Source organism: Temnothorax longispinosus, chromosome 7 (genome assembly GCF_030848805.1).
Source record: "Temnothorax longispinosus isolate EJ_2023e chromosome 7, Tlon_JGU_v1, whole genome shotgun sequence".
NCBI classification, from domain to species: Eukaryota; Metazoa; Arthropoda; class Insecta; order Hymenoptera; family Formicidae; genus Temnothorax; species Temnothorax longispinosus.
Window position 1 is genome coordinate 567,188 of NC_092364.1, and position 22,576 is coordinate 589,763.

At 38.9% G+C, this 22,576-nt stretch overlaps 1 protein-coding gene across 5 annotated transcripts in view; it reads left to right on the forward strand.

Annotated features, from left to right (window-relative positions):
* The first annotated feature begins 291 nt into the window (after nucleotides 1-291).
* Nucleotides 292-22,576, forward strand: part of LOC139815787 (adenylate cyclase type 5) — a 101,785-nt gene continuing 79,500 nt past the window's right edge. For 4 of the 5 annotated variants that reach the window (XM_071782952.1, XM_071782955.1, XM_071782956.1 and 1 more), the window contains exons 1-2: nucleotides 292-2,295; nucleotides 20,473-20,632. In XM_071782952.1, the coding sequence (XP_071639053.1) occupies nucleotides 20,570-20,632 (63 nt within the window). In that variant the 5' untranslated portion in view covers nucleotides 292-2,295; nucleotides 20,473-20,569. The remainder of the gene's footprint in view (nucleotides 2,296-20,472; nucleotides 20,633-22,576) is intronic. The other variant, XM_071782954.1, reaches the window with a different exon arrangement.

Genomic DNA, 22,576 nt, shown 5'->3' on the forward strand with positions numbered 1-22,576 from the left:
GCGTAGTTTCTACTCGCTTTAAGGAGACACACCCCCTTGAATGGTGAACTCATCCTTCCTTTTAACAGTTTACCGATATCCGTCGAAGGCTTGTCAATACTTAACATCGGCAATAAATATATCGATCGTGTTAGGGTTGGCTCCTCGAGGTCGGCGAGCGAGAGAGGGCCGTCTTGTGCGCGTCGTGATGGTGCGGCGCGGCGCGTCGCGTCGCGACGTCGACGGAGCAGCGGGTCACGTGACGACGGAAATCGGCGTGAAACACGGAACCGCGCGCGCGGCATCGTCGGTCAACCTCAGTCAGTCGGCGCGCGGCATCCGTGTGAGGCGTATCGCACGCGTTTCTGCACTGGAAGGTCGGTCGATCGAATCGGTCGACGAACCCTTAACACGAACGCTCCGCGAAATCGTTTATTCCGTCATTCCGGAGCTGAGGAATTGAGTAATTCCGGTCGGTTTTGCTGGTCCCCAAGAAAACACCACGTAACGCGAACGATCATCGATCGAACAAAGTGCGATTTATTCCTCTCGATCAAAGTGTATCTTACTTGAACCAGAGTGCACCGCGCATATTCGCGACAATCGTGACGAGTGATCGACTTCCGGAAGTAAGTCCTTTTAAGGAGAAAGAGCGTCCTGCGCGAAAGACCGATGGAGACGATCGCTCGATCTTTATCGGATGCGGGAATTCGTTCGAAAGTAATCGTTCGAAGTCTCGATTAATCGTAACGTTGGTTTCGATCAATCATCGGATCGAGGAGAAAAGTAGAAAGGGAACACGATCTGGGAAAGTAAAGAAAGGCATCTCGGTCAGCCATAATCTCTCGATCGGCACAGCCATCGCGCGCTTAAGACGATAATCGTCATACGGTGGCACGCACGTCCGTGACTGCACGCATATTAGGGACATTAAGGGAACGCGTGTTGCGAGCATTAAGAGCCGAGCATCGAGAACACTTCGCGAGGAACCGAACGCCAATAATCGGGATCGATCTCACATCGATTAAATTCAAAATCGGGCCAAAGGGAACGCCGGAGCGGAGTCGAGTAGTTGCGTCGAATTGCACACGAGTTTCAAATTGCGAACGATATAATCCTGAAATATAAGATAGAATAAAAATAACGGGATAATAGAAGGGGAATTAAAGAAAAAATTGGAGAAGAGGAATTGGGAATTGGAGAAGAGAGCGGCAGAAATTCTGGATATATAAGAAGCAACGTCTGCGAGCGTTTTTCCTTTCATTCCATTAATGTAAACTGGATTAATATTTCAAGATATGATCGCGATATCAATATCGTAAATTTCAGATGAGGTTTGAGAACCTCGCGTGAGACTATAAAGAAAGGAAAGCAGAAGAGTCGCTACGGAAAAATGAAACAATCCCGGGTAGCTGATGGTATCGCTCGAATGAAAATTTCCGGATACATATTAGACATTATTTAATTTCGTGAAAAAAACAGATGGAAACTGGGGAAGATCTTGAAAATAGCTGATAACTTTGAGGATAACTCGGTGAGACAATATCATCCTCGCTCGAACTCACACATGTCACAGTCGTTGTATTCCTGCGCACGCGGGGAATCTTGAGATTCTCGACGGAGGTATCTCTCGGAGGTCATAGAAATTTGTAATAACAATACTCGTGGGATAGAAGAGCGAGGTTCCACTCCTTCTCGGCTACGTACTCACTGTTCTCGCGGGATTCGCGAATAAAAAAAAGTTAAATGTAAGAATAATAAGCTAAAAGAGATAAAACACATAATCTCGGAGAACCAGCCCGGAATTTCTTTTCTGCTATCGCACACGCTTAGTTTGCTGATGCGCGATCGAAATGCAGGGGCCATCTCGCTGGATCGTGATCCGGGTGATTTACATGTAAGGGCGACTGGTCGACGGCAAGCATCAAATTCGCGACTTCGTGAATCTGACTTATAACTTGACGCACTTAAATGCCACTATCTCGATGCGTGCATTGTCGTTGTACTCGAGATCTCTCTGTCCGAGACACTTGACACGTGACGCTCGAACACTCGGGAGATAAAGACGACGCGACCTTTGTGCACCGTTTTGCGTTCGCGAATTTGAGGAAGTCCGCTATGCTCTCCGCCACTGTGCTTGAAAAAGCTCGACACGCCTCGTGAAAGGCTCATTCGCCATCCGATAATCGTGGAATGTTGCCGAGAAGAATCTGAAGTGCGAAAGAGAGAGAGGGAGAGAGAGAGAGAAAAAGAGACAGAAAAGAAGAGATAAGCCCATAATGATGGAAGACGCGTTAGGGTCCAGCACGATGCGAGGTAAGCATCTTTTCACATCCTTCATATAGGAATTATTAAGATGATAGAAAACAGAATGCCAAAAAAATTTTTCAGATATAATATACATAAAAAAGGATAAGAGAATTTTCTAAAATATAACCCTATGTACATAATAGAATATAAAGAATAATATACATATATGTACAATAAAAAAGATATAGAAAACGTACATTATGTGTGTACGATTTTGAAGTCAATTTCAGCTCAACAAAATTTTAATCTGTCGCGGTTTTTACTTCTCGAAGTCGAATAATTTCAATCATTAATATTATGTTGAGTAATCCTTCATATCGGATTTATTGAGATTATAGACAGAGTGATTTAAATCTGATAAAATCGGGGCAAGAATTTGTTATTACTATACAAGAAGGGTATTATTAAATTTTTCATTGCCGTTAGCCATTACGCAACGGTGATTTTCAATTATTTTTATGCAACCCATCAATCCTGACGAGAGTTAGCGGACGTTTGTCACTTTATCGAGAAGGCAAAGGCGCGCGAGAGAACGCGATGTGCTGAATTCCATTAAAGTTTCCATTACTTAAGAACTTACGACGGGAATGAAAACTGCGTTTCACCTCGGGGATAACGGTAGACAGTCCGCGCTTGCATTATAAAGTATTTAATGACCCGATATTCGTGCTCATTTATATCGCAAAAACGCATTGACTCCAAAGTGTCAAAGAGAATTGGAAAATGTTGTAGAAAGCGACATTCAATTAGGAAATAATTAAGAGACTAATTTCATCGCTTGATAATCAATATGCAAAACTGCAGATAATCCCACGACTCGCAAATAAAATTGCGAATTTCAAAATTCAATTATTCGAGCATCAAAATTGTTTTATTATTTGCAGCCCCTTTGAATTTTTCAAATCTACAGAAGATCGGTAAGACATTTTCTATGTCAAACTGACGACAATCGAGTAAATTAATTGAGATATAACTATATAATGTATACAAACGTGTCAAGATCATACATTGAGACAAAATAAGAATACGCGAGTTTTATCACCAATTAGTGCATCGGGCTCGCTAATCGCGTTCGCGAAGATACACGAAAGCTATGAACACGCGCAGTGCCACGAACAGCGACAGTAAAGCGATTTCTCGCTGATAGTCTCACAAAGAAACAATTTATCTTGCGATAACCAGGCTGCTTATCCTATTTACAATAGCAATTGTGTCAAAAGTTGCTTTTCTCGACTCAAGAGTAAAGTAATGTTTTTAAAACAGATTGATTATTATATATTTCAAGCCCCGATGTCTTATAATTTTGACTTTACATTAATATGACTTTATATCGTATCTAATAAATCATATCATAATTTTAAATATTTGCATTTAAATTTGAATTCCTATTTTTCGTCGGAATATTTTATTAGCGTACGATAAAACATTTTAATTCAATAGTCACTGGATAATTAAAAATCTCTACATCTAAAATTTCTTTCACACAGTAAAGAATTTGTGACCGGCTTACTTTCTAATCGGGGAAAAATATAAGGACAAAACGCGATTTTGCCGTGTCTTGTAAAATTAAATAATTATTGCATGATACCTCGATGTTTTTAATTTAATTGTTATGCTCTCATTTTCCTCGAGGACGTCGGTTTTATTTAGGTCTCGCCGCAAAAATTCAATTTCCTGTTGAATCGACAAAATCAAGCTTTTCTATTTATAGGAACACGCCTGTGCGGGAAACGAAATATCAGACTACGTTAGCAATCGAAACTTTTCCTTGGAAGCGCCACGGAATTTCGTCGAGAATCGAGCGGCGATCGTGTTGGAAGTGGCCCTCGCTGTCGCGTCGCTAACTTCCGCCCGTCGCGTGTATCGTGTCACCCGGTCCTGTCGTCGGAGTCGGACGTCCCTTCTTCGAGGCGGAATATCGAGTTGGGGCTTGTTGCGCGGAACTGATTTCTCGGGCCCTGCCTGGTCTCTCGGGCCAATTGCGGCTCGACATGCCGACGTAGTTACGTGGTGCCTTGAAACACGCTAAATTGCATTGTGAATTCGGATCAGGTCTTTTTACGTGGTCCAATTCAACGCGAATTCAAAACTACGAGCGTAATCATTTTTGCGACAAACGTTATTATATTAATTTTTGCAGCACGGTGGCTATTAATTGTTCCCAATCTCACTGCAGGTCGAACCAAAGGCCCTTAAAGAAATAATCTCGGCTTCAATGAATATTTACTGAACATTTACGAGCGAACGTGACTTTAGCACGTGCTTTTGCTCGATTACGTGCGATTCGAACCGCGCGCGTGTAATTAATATTAATTGTAACACCGGAACACCCGCGGTGCACCGGAGATTCGGATTTATTCTAACAGTATATCGGTCGCGCGATACGACCGCACTCGCGCTGTTTCGCCGTGCTGTATCTCCTCACCGTTGGGCAGATTACATTACCGCTAACCGAATTCCGGCATACGAGAGCACACAATTCGGAATGGAGCTCGGGATTGAGTGCGGAACTCCATCTTGGTCATTTTCGCCTTCTACAATTGCCACGTGCTTGCGTACGAGTGATTTAATGCCTCGTTTCGTAACGCTGCCGTCGCTGCCTACTCGGTAACGCTTCTCGGCTTCCTCCCTCCGATATTTGTTCTCGTAACATTCTACCTCGCGCACTGAATTTATTTAATTCGTACGCACACGCGCGCGCCCGCTCATGTACACACGTCACACACATATGTAGACACGAGATACATGCATGGCGCCGGTAATGTTATTATACACCTGTTTTACGCGCCTCAATCATTATTGATAACCTTCATGCGAAAATGCAGTTTTAATCACCGCCCCTAATTAAATCAATCCTGGTTTGTTATTACAGGCGAACTGTGTAAGATAATAATACGGGCGGGCTGGAAGTTTCCTCTTCCCAATAATTCGAGCTCCGGCATCCGCAGCTGTATCGTTGTTACATGTATTATGAGCTATCATCGTTACATATTATCGTATTTGTTGTAACGCGCTATTATTATTGTACACAGATTATTATCGAAAATTATTATTACAGATCTTTGTTTTAGAACTGACGATGCAACAATTTCGTCCACGTATAATTATCGTAAATATATATAGTGCAATTTTCTATAAACAAGCAAGATTTAATTATAAAATACTATTCAAAGTAAGTCGCATAGGTGACCGGTGAGGGATAAAATCCTGAAACTGATTATTATCCTTTCGACAAGCTATTTAGTACGAACTTAATATAACAGTGAGCGAGTCTAGTTAAGTTTTAATTGGAGAATGTCTATATTAACAATGTCGTTAATTGGATATAAAAGGGCGATATAATTATATATAAATATATTCATTACTAACTAAAGTCAATACCAATCTATTATAACATATAATTTTATCGTAGATCATATGCCAATTAATATACTTTGTTGACGCGATTAAATCATGAATGACATAGATTTAAAAAAAAATCACACGTACCTATAAAAATCAAGCAAATAAGTTGAATCAAACAAGAGTTCTATGATTTTTTTTTATAAATGTCAATAATATGAAAATATCAATTCGACCGAATAAAATCTCGTGCTTTTGTAAAACAACAATTCCTCATGAATTATGCAATATCTCGTTGTCAAGTACGCTCTTGTAATTATGACGCAAATGTCGATATCGCGATATAGTTTTTCCCGATAAATACCGCCTATTGTGAGTTCGCCAGTAGTATAGTCAGGCCTTGATCGGACGAGGCTACACGCGGTGGCCATGAGGGTACCTGCTTTCGCGATCGCGCCTTGAACGAACGCGATTTAAGTGCGATGCCGCGCCGAGAGAGAAGGGCATTAAAATCGACTCAATGGCGGAAGAGAACGTTGGCCTCGGTTCGTGACTCGTCAAATTGAGTTGAAGGAGACGTCTGAGTAACGCGGTCGTGTCAGTCCGATACGTATCGACAATACCGATGCGAGCTTATTTCTGATATCGAAATGCAGATTACTTGTTCAATAATACATCACTGCATCACGAGATAACGATGGCATATCAAATACCGTCAACGATATTACGTTGTATGTCAAAAGTTTGCATATCCCGGTAGAATTTTCACGTTGCAGGCAATCGCCAAAATATTACTTTCTTCTCTTTTCAACGCAAAACTATGTCAAACATATAACCTGTATTTTGTTTCAAAAGAGAAAATAAAAGACCTGCTTCAGTTCTACCCGATACAACGCGATTTTTTACTCAACGTTTCGCGTGGATGTCACTTGATATGTAAATTCCGTACGTGAACTCGTATTATAATATATTTCAGTTAAAAAAAAAATATGTGTGAGTGTGTGAGTGTGTGTGTGTGTGTGTGTATATAATGATGTATTTCAGTTGAAGAAGAAAAGGAAATTGCGTGAAAAGTAATAACAAATGGAGCGACAGATCGACGATCCTCCTAATTTATAAAACGGTAAATTAACGTTTGAATGCTGCGATATTTCAGTAAAACGAGCGCCACTTAATTGAATGACACAAATTGCTAATTATTTTGTCGCTTTGACGAAGTAACGCGCGTCGGCGACAGTTACGACACTTCATTGGCGTGTCGGTATTTTCTCGCGATTTTGCCGTTCAAAACGATATGCAAAAATAGCGTCAATTCTGCTGGGTTACGCGTCCGTAACGAGGGAAAATCGCGACCTGCCGCAAACGTTAATTAATCGTTGTTTCGCTCGCCCGATTGAATTTTGCATCGAGATAGCGAAAGGCGCAAACGCGTTGGTTCCGATATAATTAAATATCGTTATCACAGAAGTGGGGCGTAATATGGGTATCTTGTATTACATTAATTGAGCTGGCGTCACGCGTTCGCCAAATGAAGATATTCTTGTGTGGGAAGCGCCATTGATGATCCTTTCCCAAATTTTGTTCGATGAATCTATAGAGTCCCTCTAATAAGAGTCTGGCCATCAGACAACAACTTTTGATTGGTTCGGCATTTTTTGGCAAAAGCAAGAGAACAGAAAGAGAAAGAGATATAAGAGAGAAAGAGAAAGCGATATGAATGTATATATGAATGTATATCGCTTCTCTCTCTTTCTCTTTCTCTCTTATATCCTGAACTGCAAGCTGGCCAGAAGGACTCTAGGTGAATCTATGTATAACGCATTAACAGTCTATGTAGCGCATTCCGCTCGTTACTAAACGGGACGTAAAACGCTAGCGTTAAACAACCTCGCGATCGAAAACGCGATCGAAACGTGATAACGGCTTGAAGCTGACTCGTTAATCTTCCTTAGAGCGGACAACCTTATCGCGTATCGACTTCCGCGTTTAAAGAATAGTCACGTCTACCTAAACGAGGGATGGAAGTGTGCACGATGGAGGCACACTCGCCGCTATTTGACAGCCATCGAGATTCCGCATGCAGATACCAGCGTCCGGCCGCTGCGTGTTTGCTCCGTGTGTGATTTCAGATCGGAACACCACAATTAATCCTAGAATACGTAATGTGTGTCAAACCTACTATATTTATTTCATCGTGCGGTCTCGTCTATATATTCAATCTAATAAAGTTTATTAGTTAAAGAAAATTAACAACTAATATTAATGTAATTACAATATTTTTTTTTAGTAATTCTTTTTAAACTATTATTTTAGAAGAGGCAAATTTTTTCCATAAAGGATCAGATAGTAAATATTTTTGGCTTTTGCGGATTAAAAAGCAAAAATTACATAAGTACTTATATAACAAAAGAGAAAATTTTTTATTTAAAAAAATTCAAAATAAAATAATAATTACGCGAGTTATAGTTTGCCGATTGCTGCTTGAGAATATCTAGATTGAATATCTATATGTTCACTTTTACTCTGGATTTTGTTCCTCTTTCGTCAAAACTAATACGAACTATGCATTACGAACTATGCATCGAATCTTTCAGGTGGTGTGTGATTTTAGCTTTCCTTACTTCTGTCTCGCCGAAGAAATTAATTTTCCCCGTCATCCGATCGAGGAATGACTACATCCTTTACCCTCCACCCTCTGGAGACCCGTTCAATAAAACAAGATCGGGGAAGCAAACACGGTTCGAGGCAGGAAGATCACGCATGTTGTGCTGTCCTGCGCCATATTATCGCGCGTCGGATGGAACCCTCATCGGGGACCCGTACATATCGGCAAACAAGCAAACAGAGCATGCCGGCGTAATAATTCTCTTATCGCCGATCGTCGCATAATCGTTCTCGCGTGACTCGCTCGAATCGCTTAATCCAATAACTCTGTTCCGAATTCTCGTACGCGCGAGGGTCTCTTCCGTTCCGAGAGTTTTTTTCGGCCGCGAAGGGTGCATTATAATGCGATATGACGCATAATGCAAAAGAGGCGAAAACAATGTATACGCTCGAGATTAAAAGTGGGATGCATAAAAAGCACTCCAATCTCTACGCTTCATTAAGTTTCATTAAATTTCAAGTAATTAATTAATTTTATTTATTATACAAAAAGATATATTTTATTTTTACTATATAAGCCACACAATTAAAGCCACATACGCGCGCTTATTCATCAAATAAGTTTCGTTAAACTTTTATACTGTGGACATGGTGCACAGCTTCTTCTTTTTCTTTTTCTTTTCTTCTTCTTCTGTTAAATCTACAGCCTTTGGATAGGTTTTGGCCTTCTACATGGTAACTTAATGATTAGAATATTATAAAAACTGAAAATGCAAGCGACTAAATTAACAGATTATTCTATTAATTTACGTTATTTTCCGTGAAACATGACAATGGAAAACAGATTGCACTTCAATTGCATTCGTGTCAATTAGATACAAAATTATGCGAAGGCACGAATGACATTATATCGCGCATCAATCTCCAATGGATCTCGTCGCAATTTTCGTACGAAACGTACAATACAATTGCAAATGGGATCACGATCCAACCTTCCGTGTCAATTAATTAACTAATTATGATGTGGAGATCGAGACTTTAATTAGCATTATACAATGCCGCAATCAAGTGCGCGTAAAACAATATATGCGACACGTGATACACGTAATGTATTATATATTGCCTAATAAATCACCGTGTCGTAAAACCGATGGCGCTCGATGCGTCGTAAAACGTGCTCCAGTCCTGCATCCTGTTGCACTTCATCGTTAATTTATTTACCGTCGTAAAAAAAAAATATTTTTTCGATGCAACCATTCGGTTATCGGCGTCCATCATCAAATTTCCATTATAAAAATGCACCGTGCAGCACAGTAAATTACGTTTATATTTGTTACATGTTGCAGGTTGTATGCCTATATCTCATCGCTTTGAATTTTACTTATCCGACTACCGTTTTCATTCAGCTTTAACAATTCTCTTTGTGCGAAGACTTCTGATAAAATAGGAACTATACCTACTCTGAATTTACATTAATCTGCTTCTTACAAATTGAATTATTATTTCAATCTAGTGACATTTAATTTAAAATCGCATAAATTACTTTTTCATTTTAAAAATGAGTTCTTTTTCGCGTGACGCTACATTTATAAAAATTTCACCGACACTGAATTTACGGACCGCGATAAATATTTAAGGTATTAATGTTACCGGTGGAAAATATGTATCACTATACTTGTCCCCTAAATTCAGTATAAAATTCTTTGCGTTGTCGCTAAGATTATAATATATACTGGATTCAGGATTTAGAATTTAAGTAATTGAGTTTTTAGGATATTTTAGCAAAAGTAGGTCGCGCTGCTACTCTTGTATTTATATATCTTCTTTTAGATTTTGCAATATTCACTTTTCTGTTATTTTTTCCAATAAAATATTTGGTTACCTGTATGGTACAAGTCTCTCAACGAATTTCTGATATGCGCGCAATATAGTACGGTAAAATAAATAAAAGAATAAGATTTCCTCCAGCCGCGTCTTTTCTCACATTTCACTTGCATGAGATAATGGCGGCAAGGCTCTTAAGTAAAGGCGCTCCAAGAGCCATAAAGCCATTACGTCATTATTTATAACGTTATAAACGCAGCGTAGGAGTTGCAGGAATAGAAACTAGATCACGAATGTACACAGCCGCGAGAAATAATTATGGGATTTTGTAATAGCGAAACGCACTTATATCCTCGACCATGGCATCCTCGACCGACCTTGCCGATATTAATCACCGCTTGTCTCGACCTCCCGATTTCCCCATCGATTGCGAAAAATGAGCATTATCGGAGCGACGCGACGTGGCGATCGACGACCCCATTAAAACCCATTGCAACCTTGTTCTTTTTTTCCTTCCTCCTTTTTTTCTCTAAAATCACCCTTGCGGAACGGATCGAGTGATATTCGCGCGAGCAATCAGGTGAAACGAGTGATTTCTGAGGCCGCGGCGGCCGCGCGATTCCGATTAATCGGCCAACAAATCACACGTCGACGCTCGCCGCAATTACAGCCGAATGAGGCTGAAATTTTTGCAAGTCGGTCGGTCGACTTTGCAATAGCAAAAGCGGGATTAAAATAACGTCGCGTGAGCAACTCGGCGTCGGAAAGACGGCAAGCCCCGGGGTTCAGTTTCAGTTAATTCTACGTAGATAATTCGTCTGTTGCATGTCCCGAGAGCACCCGCGTGCTACTGTTATATATACAAGTTGCAAATTTCGATTGTAGATTATTATTTAAATTATTACGTAACCACGTTCGGCTTATTTCACCGAAAGATAAGGAAAGCTCTTGGATCTCTCGTTAAAAAGCAATCAATTAAAAATCTCTTCGAATCATTCAATGACGATTATTACTGCAACAAGTTTAAGTAAAAAAATAAAAGTAAAAAGGGAATATAATGATATTTTTTTGCAAAACAACTTTTATTGAAGAAAATCCAATTGCTAATTCCAATCAATAATTCGTACGAATATGTACCATGCATAGGTGGTCTCTTTTTGTCATATTAATGACTATTTTCCACGGAACGTTCTATTCGAAAATGAATTTAATTAATACACGCACACATAGTGACGTCAATACAATCGCTGGGAACACAACGGGAACGATCATTTCGATTAATCAAGCCTCAATTATTAATAACGCCTCATCCGGCGTGGTTCTCTCGCGCTGGTTGATCCCGAATAAGGTCACGAGAACGGAATACGAGATAAAGAACCCTCTTCTCTCTTTATTATCCGATCGTGTGTGTGTCCGCGTGTACGTGTACGCTGCGCGCGATAAGCTCGCTCACTCTCGATTGGCCGATTACCTCGTGGTCTCGCATGTGCAATGAGCCTTAAACTCGCGATCTCGTGTGCGACAAAAGCGTATCGCGGGCTTTCGACCGCGTCGACCGCGCGCTAGAAAGGCGGGAACCCGTATCTTCAGGTCGCATTTAGCGGCGCTAAGTACAATGCTCTCCGGCGGATTCTAAAACCCGAGAATCCGAGTTGAACAACCTCCGTTGTGTTTGAGACAATATCCCACCCTTCGGCATATTCGGAGAGAAAATATTCAACTTTTAATTTCATAATTCCATATAATGATATCATAAAAAGCTCGATTTCGATCTGTAATTCAGAAATTAGGATAGAAATATCTATTCATAATTTTATGACGTGTAATATAAACAATATTTTAAGAACTATATACACAGAATATACAAGTTTATACATCTATATAAAATTAATATTAAAATAACGTATATACATCAGCATACACGTCAAAATACACGGCTATCTTTTTTAACGCGAATTATAGATTGTCTAAAGTGGGCTTATTTTTGTGATTTAACTGTGCCTGAAAAGCTTCTCCAAGTAGCGTCAGTCTTTAGAGGTAGAAAAAATATGGTGTCAATTTTTATGATTTTTTACGCGAGTCATCAAAAATCTGTTGCCAAATGTCAATCTAAATGTATATCTAAAATGAGTTGAGAGTTGCATGCGGAAGGATGCATATTCTGGACCGTCTGATTAGCTTCCTATTTCGAAACTTAACGTCATCCTCATTTGGCGGAAATTTACGATCGCATCAGCTCTTACGTGTTAATGTTATTTACGTGTGCATCGGTTTTCAACCCAGAAAGTGGTAGGGTGCCTGCCACTATGCGTCCGTCGAACTGGGTTATAACGCGATTTTCCGACTTAACGAGCAGAAATCCGATTAGCGCCAAGTCGCCGATTTTTCAAACCGTCCGTTCTGCGCGCGACTGATTACGGCGGAAGTTCGCGGAACTTCCTCTTCGAGCTTCCGGCCCGCTTCGTTCGATTCCGCCCGCCGAGGCCGTTCGATTCTACCACCGATTGTGAGCAATCTCATACATTAGCGTTATCATAACACTTTGCCGCAAATGCCGGTTCTGATTGGAGAGTCCGATAGAACTAAATTTTACTAACATATATTGAAAATATGTCAGTAATTGTATTTTAATATTAAATATAATTATATGGTTAAGTTAAACAGAATAAATAATTTGAAATGCAATTATGTTAAATGTAATTACGAAATAATTATAAATTGCCTAAATGTTTAAAATTGTATATAACATTCAAAACTTACGACTCTCTCTCTCTCTTGCATTTTGTCAGATTATTATTAATTCATAAATAATTTATGAATAACTTTAATAGAAAATTTTCTCAAGACTCTATGAGTAACATTTTAACGGAACTATTTTCATTTTAGTATAAATTTTAGTAATTTTACTTTTTATGAAAAAGGAATGTAATATTCCATAACTGTCGTAATGTACATACATAATTACATACACAAGTTACTGGATACGGCTTATTGCAAAATACAGTTTTGCTGAAGCCAGATATTGGGTTAGAAATCTCGAACAATGATGAAATCAGTAATAATGCAAAACCAATGTATCAGTAATAATAGATAATACAGATAACAGGTAGAGAGCATTTGAAGACTAATAAACAATAAGAAATTCTATCCCACTAACTAAATTATAATCGAGCGTCAACCAAACGTACATTTGAAAAACTCAAAAGTAATGAATAACCAAAATTTTTAATTTTTTGATGCAGAATTCAATCACATTCTCCAGACTGCATTTTTCCTCAAACGGTATGCTATAAAAACCCCTGGAATCGTTAAAATCAGAAGAATTTTACAAACTGATCAAATATATTCGAAACTCGCTCATGATGAATAAAAATATCCCGTTGACGCTGCCATTCAATTCGTATCCAATTCCGTAGTCAATTCCCATGAGCTTTCGATTGCGAACGATAGCCATTTTCCATGAACGCACAATTGTACGCACATAAGTCGTAAATAACGAGAATAGGCGCGGGACTGATAATGGTTGGCGTGGATATGGACGGGCGATGATAACTCAACGTATCGATTGCACGTGAATCAGAGACCTCGCGATTCACCTTTTTAATATTTCACCTCCGTTATTATTTTCTTTCTGATAAATCCGCGATCCCGCAACGAACTCACCTGTCAACGGTAGGACCAGGCATTCAAGTCGCTTAGGTTACGAAGAGATCGATTCGAGGCACATATACACCGCATTTATTTATAACCCCGGATACTTGGTCTCTCGGCCGAGGGTCGTTCACTCGTAAGTGTGTTATCGACTATGGCGAAAGTTCGGATTGTTCATTTGAAGCCCAAACTTTCGTCCCCGCCCAGTATAATTGCTCATACGACAAGTTGCAAAGCCCTAAGTGAAACTTAATCGAAGACATTAGGCTTTCTCGGTTAAATTCGGGAATTAATAATCGATACGTCGGAACTTGCGAGAATTGTGCAAATTAATCCAAGAACGTTAATTTAACCTTTTTCTTATGGTAGTGTAATCTACATCTAGTCTATTGGAAAATATGTAATATATATCTATGCACACATGTAATAAATCTTTAAACACGGAGAGAGAAAAAGAATTTAATAACAATCCGCATCACAGAATTTATTTTAGTAATATGCGCGCGCGATATTATATTTTATATATAATATTATATAACTTAAATGAATAGGATATTAATTTCACGGGTGTGGTAACTCGATTAAATGACTTTTATCGATCGGTGGTTATTTCTTGAGAAAACTAACAGAAATAAATAACACTTAGAAATTACGGGATTAAAGGGCAAACAAGTTCAGATCGCCAAGTTTTAAAACTAGACAATTCCATTAAAGCGTTCGAGGAGAATTGATCTCGTTGTAACGGATCATAAGGAAGTTGGAAGTTTTAATCGACTTTATTAGACACTTTCGTTAATTAATCGTTCCGCGCTTCCGTGAGGAAACTGTTCACATCACACGTTTCTCTCCCGCGCTCTTTACTTCATTCTCGTGTATCGAATTATGCAAACAAATCGCACGTATAGCGCGACAGTAAATTAGAAAAAAAAGGAAATCTCTGACTTTTAATCAAGCAGATTCAAATAGAAATCCGATCGATATATAGGTAAACGTAATCGAGCAGCGTGAATTCTCCGAGTTAAGCAAATTTCTTGCTTTCATTACATCGAAATAACAAAGACAATGTAATGCCGCGCGCGCTAATGTATATTTCTCTAATGGAAATTTATCGTTTTCACCGAGAAATATTCCCGGCGTGAACAGTAATTACGAAGTAGCTCGTGCAAATTTAAAAGCTTCGCTTCCGCTCACCTGTATAGAAAAACTTTCCAACGATACGTGCGTATGTTCGTGCAACTAATAAAAATCAGTGTAATGAAAAATAATTCGCAGATTTACATATATCGAATAATTGAACGATCTAATAAGTATCGGATAAAAGCTGTTACGAGGATCGAGTTTTCGATCTGGAAACCCGAAGAGATATCTTTAGTACTAAATAACTAGAAGCGGAAGCGGAAGAAAGATGGAGCGAGAAGTGGTTGAATCAATATCGTTAAAATTAATACTGTTAAATTAATCGCGTGCCGCTCGAGAATTGCAGAATTTCGTTAGACGTTACGATAGCTGCCAACAAGAATTCTAACGAACAGAACTCATTTGGGAACTGTCAAAGTCGAATCATTCCGAGTTGTTACCAATAATGGATATTTATCATTTATATATTTATCCTCAGACAACTGTAATGGAATTGAGGAAGTTTAACAGCTTTAAGAGCAATATCCGTGTGCCATACTGTTCTTCATTTTAATTATAAAAATAAAATAAATAAAACGTCCATATAAATACAAGAATTTATTTTGTTTTCAAAACAGCTCATCAGCTTGTCAGTAATAATACTGAGGATACAAAATCCTTCATATCCTCGTTAGTACATACATCAATTTTTAATATGCAATTCTTATACGCATATACTGAAAATGTTCACGATTTTCAAAATAGGGAGACGATAATTAAATATATATATTAAATTATTATATATTTAATTTTATATTTAATTACTATAATATATATTTTTTCACATGGATATTATTCTTTGACATTACCCTCTTAATTACAAGAAATGTAATTATATATTTTTATATACTTTTTTTTTGTATATGCAATGGACATATCAAATATAAGGATAATATTACCCATATGGATAATATTTTGGTATCTGATATGTCCGCTTTCGGAAGCTCCTGAGAGCTGTCGATTCTGGTGATACAAAAAAAGATAGAATTTATATATGTAGAAAATTCGAATAGACCTTTCAAATTTCACTGATGATAAAATATGCAGTAATACGCTCTTTGTGGTATATTCAAAGGATCTATTTGAATATTTTCTGTGGTAGTGTATGCATCGTAATTACGGACAGTAATCTGTAAATGGTAACGTTACGCGTGTCAAACGTGTACCGAGACGTTATCGTTAAGCATAATCGCGGTGCGGCGCGGCGCGACGCGTCGCCGCTCCAATACGATGCCAAAGGTCAACAACCGTTCCTGTTAGACGATGTTAATCCTTAATCGAGACACGGGTTCGTGCTCGCAGGGCGTATTCGTTCGGACACGTCAGGTCCACTCCACTTAACTCTCGCTCGCACAGATAAAGGCGTCACGATTATGATAAATGCGAGTTCCGAGCATACGGGAGTTAGGTAGAACTTAGCTTATGTAATGGGTAAAACGGCGAATTTTATCTCTCCGCGTGTATACGAGGCCAAACGTACGATTTAAACGTTTCCCTTTGCCCTCCGCGTATCCGTCTGTAATGTAACGTGGTATCCCGCACCAAATTACAAGTTACACGAAGCTCGAGCTCGAGCCGAGATGTTAAATGCTGCTGCAAGTTCCTACCCCGATACGCACGCGATCGTGCAACGGTTACAGTTTTTGCGTTCCAATTCCGTTGCGATCTCGCCCGTCGAGATTTCCAGATCAATCGGAGCTTTCCGGCGCAAAACGTTGGAACAAATTTACTTTGCATCGAGGACACTTTCGGAATCCTCGTTGCACGAGGGAACGTTTCCGTAAAAGGATGCCGAGCGCTATTATTAGACGAGAACGCGGGAGATTTATCGATAAGATACGAGAGACAAATGTGTCGCCGTATACATGTTATTAACATCGGAATTCCGGAAGCTACGTCGACGCGAAATGTTTCACGTTTCCGCATGCTTGTTAGTCGTTACTTGATTAGGAGCCAATTAGAATGCACACACAAGCGTCCCGCTTTCACAGGCAACCATGCATCCACGTGCAAATTTGTAATTACGCATGTAATGTAATGCTTCTCGTATAGCCGTAAATTGTTTCTTGGGGAACAACATAGAATGCTGTAACAGCGCCAGCAAGAGTATACGTTGTTCATGGCGTTTCTTCCGTCGCGCGTCGTTCGTCCGTGCTTACTTTTGCATCAACCCCTTCGGAACCGTGCACCGTGTCATGATTTATCTACGAAAGGATTTGAATTTTTCACGAATTGTTTCTACGTGGATATAAGAACTTTATGCGAATATTATTAAATAATTCAATTTTGTGTCCAATTGTTTTTTATCGTTGTAGTTGCTTTTTATTTTAGTTCAAATTTGCTTTAGACACGATCTGCAGTTCATATCATATTTCAGGATAAAATTCTTTTTATAATGTAGCCTTATGCATTTTGAGTATTTCAATATATATTTGACGCGCGCGCGCGTGCCGATTCTTCAGATCTTTTTGATATTACGATACATAAAATTATAAATAAAATTCTATTTCGAATTCTAACAAATTATAGATCGCCAAAAGTATGCTTTACGCATGTAATGTGATGAATTTCATATGAATTTCATCTATATGATATGCTCATTTATTAAATGCGAGTGCACGCGTGAAGAATATGGCAAACAAATTATTTGTTATTCTGCTCGAAATATCATGCAGACATAAAATTCCTATCGTACCCCGAAATAAATCCGCGAGGCGGAACAAAATATTACACAGAATTTCGAAACGTGCATATTGCAAATAAATAGGAATTATTACGTCGGACATAGTCGAGAATAAGAACGTATTGATATTGCGACAGGGAACAACACGCCGTATCTCGCTCTCGCGTTTGAAGGAGCTGCGTCGTATCGGGCTATCGGTCAGTAATTGAGGCAACGATAATTTATGCGTAGGGTAAAGTGTGCGGCATCTCGGCGGCGGCGGCGTAATAATTTATTCCGCGGAGAGATTTCGCGGTCTAGCGGATTTAAAGACGAGGGGAACGATAAGACGACTAGACTTTGCGCGCGCCGAGACGTGGCGCAACAGCAGCGCGAACTGACGCGGCAGGGCGACTCCACAATGCGAGCTGACACATCTCCGCGCGACCAATCATAATTATTATTCACGAGCTCAATTAGTGTGTCACGTCGTTAACGAGGTTGGCCACGGCGCCGGCGGCAGCAGCCGGCCGTTCCGTAGCTGCAAGCCTCGATTTAACAATGTCGCGACGCGCCGCCGATCCCGGCGACGTGATGGTAGCAGTGGCGACGGCTTTGAAAGTTAATTAAATTTGTCGTTGAGCCGCGTTCGGTGCAACAAACTGTCGCTGTGACCGGCACTTTTGTCCTCGCGGCCCGCGCGGCCAACGCGCGCGCCGCGAGAGGGAAGACTTAATCTCGCTTCATTCATCATAACGTCCTAGTGTGCGCAATTAATTCAATGGAGGCTGAATCAAGCACATGATTTCGTGCATAATAAATAACAAAAATATCTGCGGTTGAGATCGATACGTACTGTAGCAAATAACAAATTTTGTGGAGATTTATTGTCGAAACTGTCACGGAATAAATCGAAATGTATCAATAACTTGCACGATGTTAAGAATCGATATATCATTTAAATAAGAATAATAAGAAAATTATAATATATTGTAAAAGAATAATTAAGTTAGATAATATATTAAATGAGTAATAAAGTTAAAAATTGAGAGGCTGTTAGAAGTGCACAATACACATATATAGATCATTTTTAAGAACATAAACAACATTACGGCGCGAATTGCTATAGAATTCGTCGCGACAATTGGAGTCCTGATCAGGAAAAGGAGTTTCCGAATAAGCGCGTTCGAACAATAGGAAACCAGAGAAATAATGGAACAGACGGAATAAATTATACCGGCGACACAGCGGCCGCAACTTCGCGAGCCACGCGGCAAATTACTTTCGTCTATCGATCCCGCAGTATACCAGTACGCCGAGTTCGTGCTATAATATAATACACTTTGGCTATCGTTGATATTAATAATTTCTCCGTTGCAATATCACGCGCATCCCAATCAACGCTTTCGGGAAGTTCGCAGCACGTTGCGCGCGCCGACGACAGTCGAAATTATTATATTTGTCGTATAGCTAACGTCAGCGGTGGAAGTGCAGTGTTAGGAATAACAAGCCACGAGATTATTGCGTATTCAATACCGCAGACACCGCACCGCTCGTATCATATTATGACGTTTTTATAACATAAAAACAATGCTATCATTAAAGTATTTTACATTTATTCTAACTTTCTAACACGTAGCAATTTTATTTGCCCAGCGTACCAAAATTATTTTAAAACAAGTTCGAAAGATGAAATTTTATTAATTAAACATGATATCTTAAATACTTGATTCATTTTTCTCTCTGCCTTCTTCCTCCACTTTTTTCTTATTCTCTTTGTAATTGCATTCGATAACAATACAATAAAAAATAATTTATATTTCGAAATACCTCGATTTCAAAAAATATATTTTCTGTCGCGGATAAAATGAAAGAAGAGTGTACAATATTTATAAGATCGTAAATTATACATCGCATGATATATCGCGAAGAAATATCAATATTACTCTTTCAGAAACAGTGTGCGGTTTGGATTTCTCTCTTGGGAGAATGTAAACAGTAAAAACGCCTGGAAATTATTTGTCTAGACACGCGATATGGGCTCTGTGAACGCACGTTACAGGTCAGATGAAATTTCTCGTCGAATGAAGTCGTCCTGAAATTTTTTGACGATTACATTGTCCGCAGGAAATTAGATTTCCTTGTCAAGATTTATACACACGTGACTACTTAAATTATCTTTTTTTTTAAACGAATTTATATTAATTATTTCAAAGCGATACGTACGTTACCGATTTTTAATTATTAATTAAAACTTAAATTAAGCTATTAATTAAAATTGAAAATTTAGATTTTTAATTATAAACCCTTAATTAATTGTGCGAGAATTTGATGAGTATTTAGTGGTAAATCCAGGATACTTATTTCGAACAGTTTAAAAATGTAGAGTACATATTTATGTAAGGGTATTCTTAAAAACAATATTAGCTTCATAATGTCTACTATTAAAGATAAAACGAGATTGAAAATGAATATTATATGATGAACGTAACTTGCATAGAAGTTAGAAAGAAGTATATTGTTATTCAGTGCTCGTAGCACTAAAGACTTATTAAAAATGACCTAACATCTTATATTGCATCTTGTATTATATCATAAGCTTGCTTGAAAGCGCATTTTATTGTTTCGGACGCCTCCATCACTTTTTATTAAGCTAGATGCGAATATTCCACAATTAACGAAGAATACGTTGTAAAGTGCATTGATTCATGCATATCGCATCGCTGCAACATTGCACTCTACGTAAAGCTTATAACAAAATGCGGTATCTAAAAGCTCTTCGCGGTACGCGAATTATTAATGACGTTACCTCGAACGTTAAGTTGCGCAACCAGTGTTAATTAATTTGAGGCGCAATCGAAGCGAAAAGCGATGGCGAAGGAGAAAGAGGATTTTGGTACACAGCGAATTTTCTTTCTGCGCAGGAGAAACATGAAGTAACGGACAGCGACGCATTTTGCTGCCCCGAAGGGCTCCTCAGCGTCTGGAAGCAAAAGACCGGTGGACACGGAGAAATACGACATGGATTTCCCAAAGCGGGAGTGGAGCCACACGCTCAGTCTTCGTGGCCGAAGGGCTCACGAGGTAACTATTTCGTCGAGAATAGCGTTTTTTGCAATGCAAACGGATTCATACGCGAAACATGCTCCGGCAAAACGCAAAATTGAAAACACGTGCCGATATCTCGAATCCTTCAATATTTCGTCGTTCGAAATGTCAGCGACGTCAAAATTAAATTGCCACGCGAAAATCATACCGTAACTAAATTTATTAACAAGATCTTTTCCCTATTTATATTTTATATAATTAAACGCGTCAGTTTTTATATATGGAGGGATTGTAATTTATAATTTCTAAAAGTTTACAATTTCTGAAAATTATTAAAATACTCTAGTTGGTGTCTTGGTTGTAGTTTCTTTCTCCTTGACTGCATGTCATGCCGCCATATGCTGGTGATTACGCATAAAAGAGAAAAGTAAAGATTGTGAGTTACATGCAAGGGATGCATGCCCTCGCATACATTATTCATAAACGAGTTTCTAGGCGAGACTGAGCGTTCACGTTGCTTCGCGATATCGTACGTCGCTTGCATGGGCATATAAAAATACCTTTCTACATATCGTCACAAAATATCGTAGTTGTGAAAAGGTAAATTAAACGAATTCGCCTGCATGCATTATTTCGGCGTAATTGTGTTACGTTTTATATATATATATATATATATATATATATATATATATATGCACACTTCCGGTAACGATAATTACGGATTGACATGAACGTAATTTAATCGTTGCATATGCACATTTATAATAAAATTTATATTGTTATTATTACTTTACGCGTCGATATTAATGCCGACAGACATATATACATATATTCGGAAGCGTAGAATTATTTTATACACAATGACGTGTAGAATAATATACATTCGCTATTAAAATGAGGTGTGCAGCAATAACGACGCTAAAGGTCTCTGTGTACACAATTGGATTTACGAAATCCGATATTCCATTAGTTGACAAAACTAAAGGAGAGGAAATACGTGAATCTCGATCAAAGAAACATTATTCTGCTAACAAATCGAGATTAGACCCCGCACATTTTCAATTGTCACATTGAAAACGTCACCATTATCGCGAAATTTAATTTTAAATTGGTCTTCACCAAAGTCACGAAATTTCTTTACGCAGTCACGATATAAAACGGAGACGATTATATTGATCTCTCGCTGACATAACTCTCTCATTACGAGCAGTGATATATTCGGCGGTATAACAACGTGCCAGGTGGCGTGTTATCAACCTCTCGCGGAACACACATTGCACGCATATGTTAGGAACACAACGACGGAGAATGGAGGCATACGGTACCGACTATTAAATACTTCGAGTGTTTAGAATTAGATCCAATTTCGTCAGAAGACAACGAACGTCCATTAGAGCGTTTCAGTCAATTTTATCGTTGTATACGCGTGCCAACTGGCACCCACATATCAAGAGGCGCTTCATGAATTTTTGTCTCGCAGCATTTTGAAACACCCCGAGTAATCCGCACCAGCGACGACTCTCGCTCATAAAGATAATATCGCAATATTTTAATATTATGATAAGATAAAGAATCGACGAACTTTAATTGAAAGAGCGATTTCAATTCAAAACCGTACGCTTTTGTTATAATCGTATTCTCGAATCGCAGCTTCGGAATTTTTTAATTCCGTGCCAAAGAAAACGAAATATCATGAAAAAGCTCGTTTCACGTGCCCATGATTTGACAGATCGAACGAAATGCCCGGTAGAGCAGATTGCTTGCTATGCCAAATTCGAATGCAGCAGTGCGCACCGATGCACATTAAAGGCTGTCGTACGTAAACTGACATAAAGGCGTATGCATAGTAATGCTGTATTATCATACATAAGCAGTTGGATCAGCAAAATATATGCACACGGCATAACTTATCGCATTGTCGGGTAGAGAGAATACATGTCGGGCATTTCGTCAATCAAGACGCTTATGCTTTTACATCCA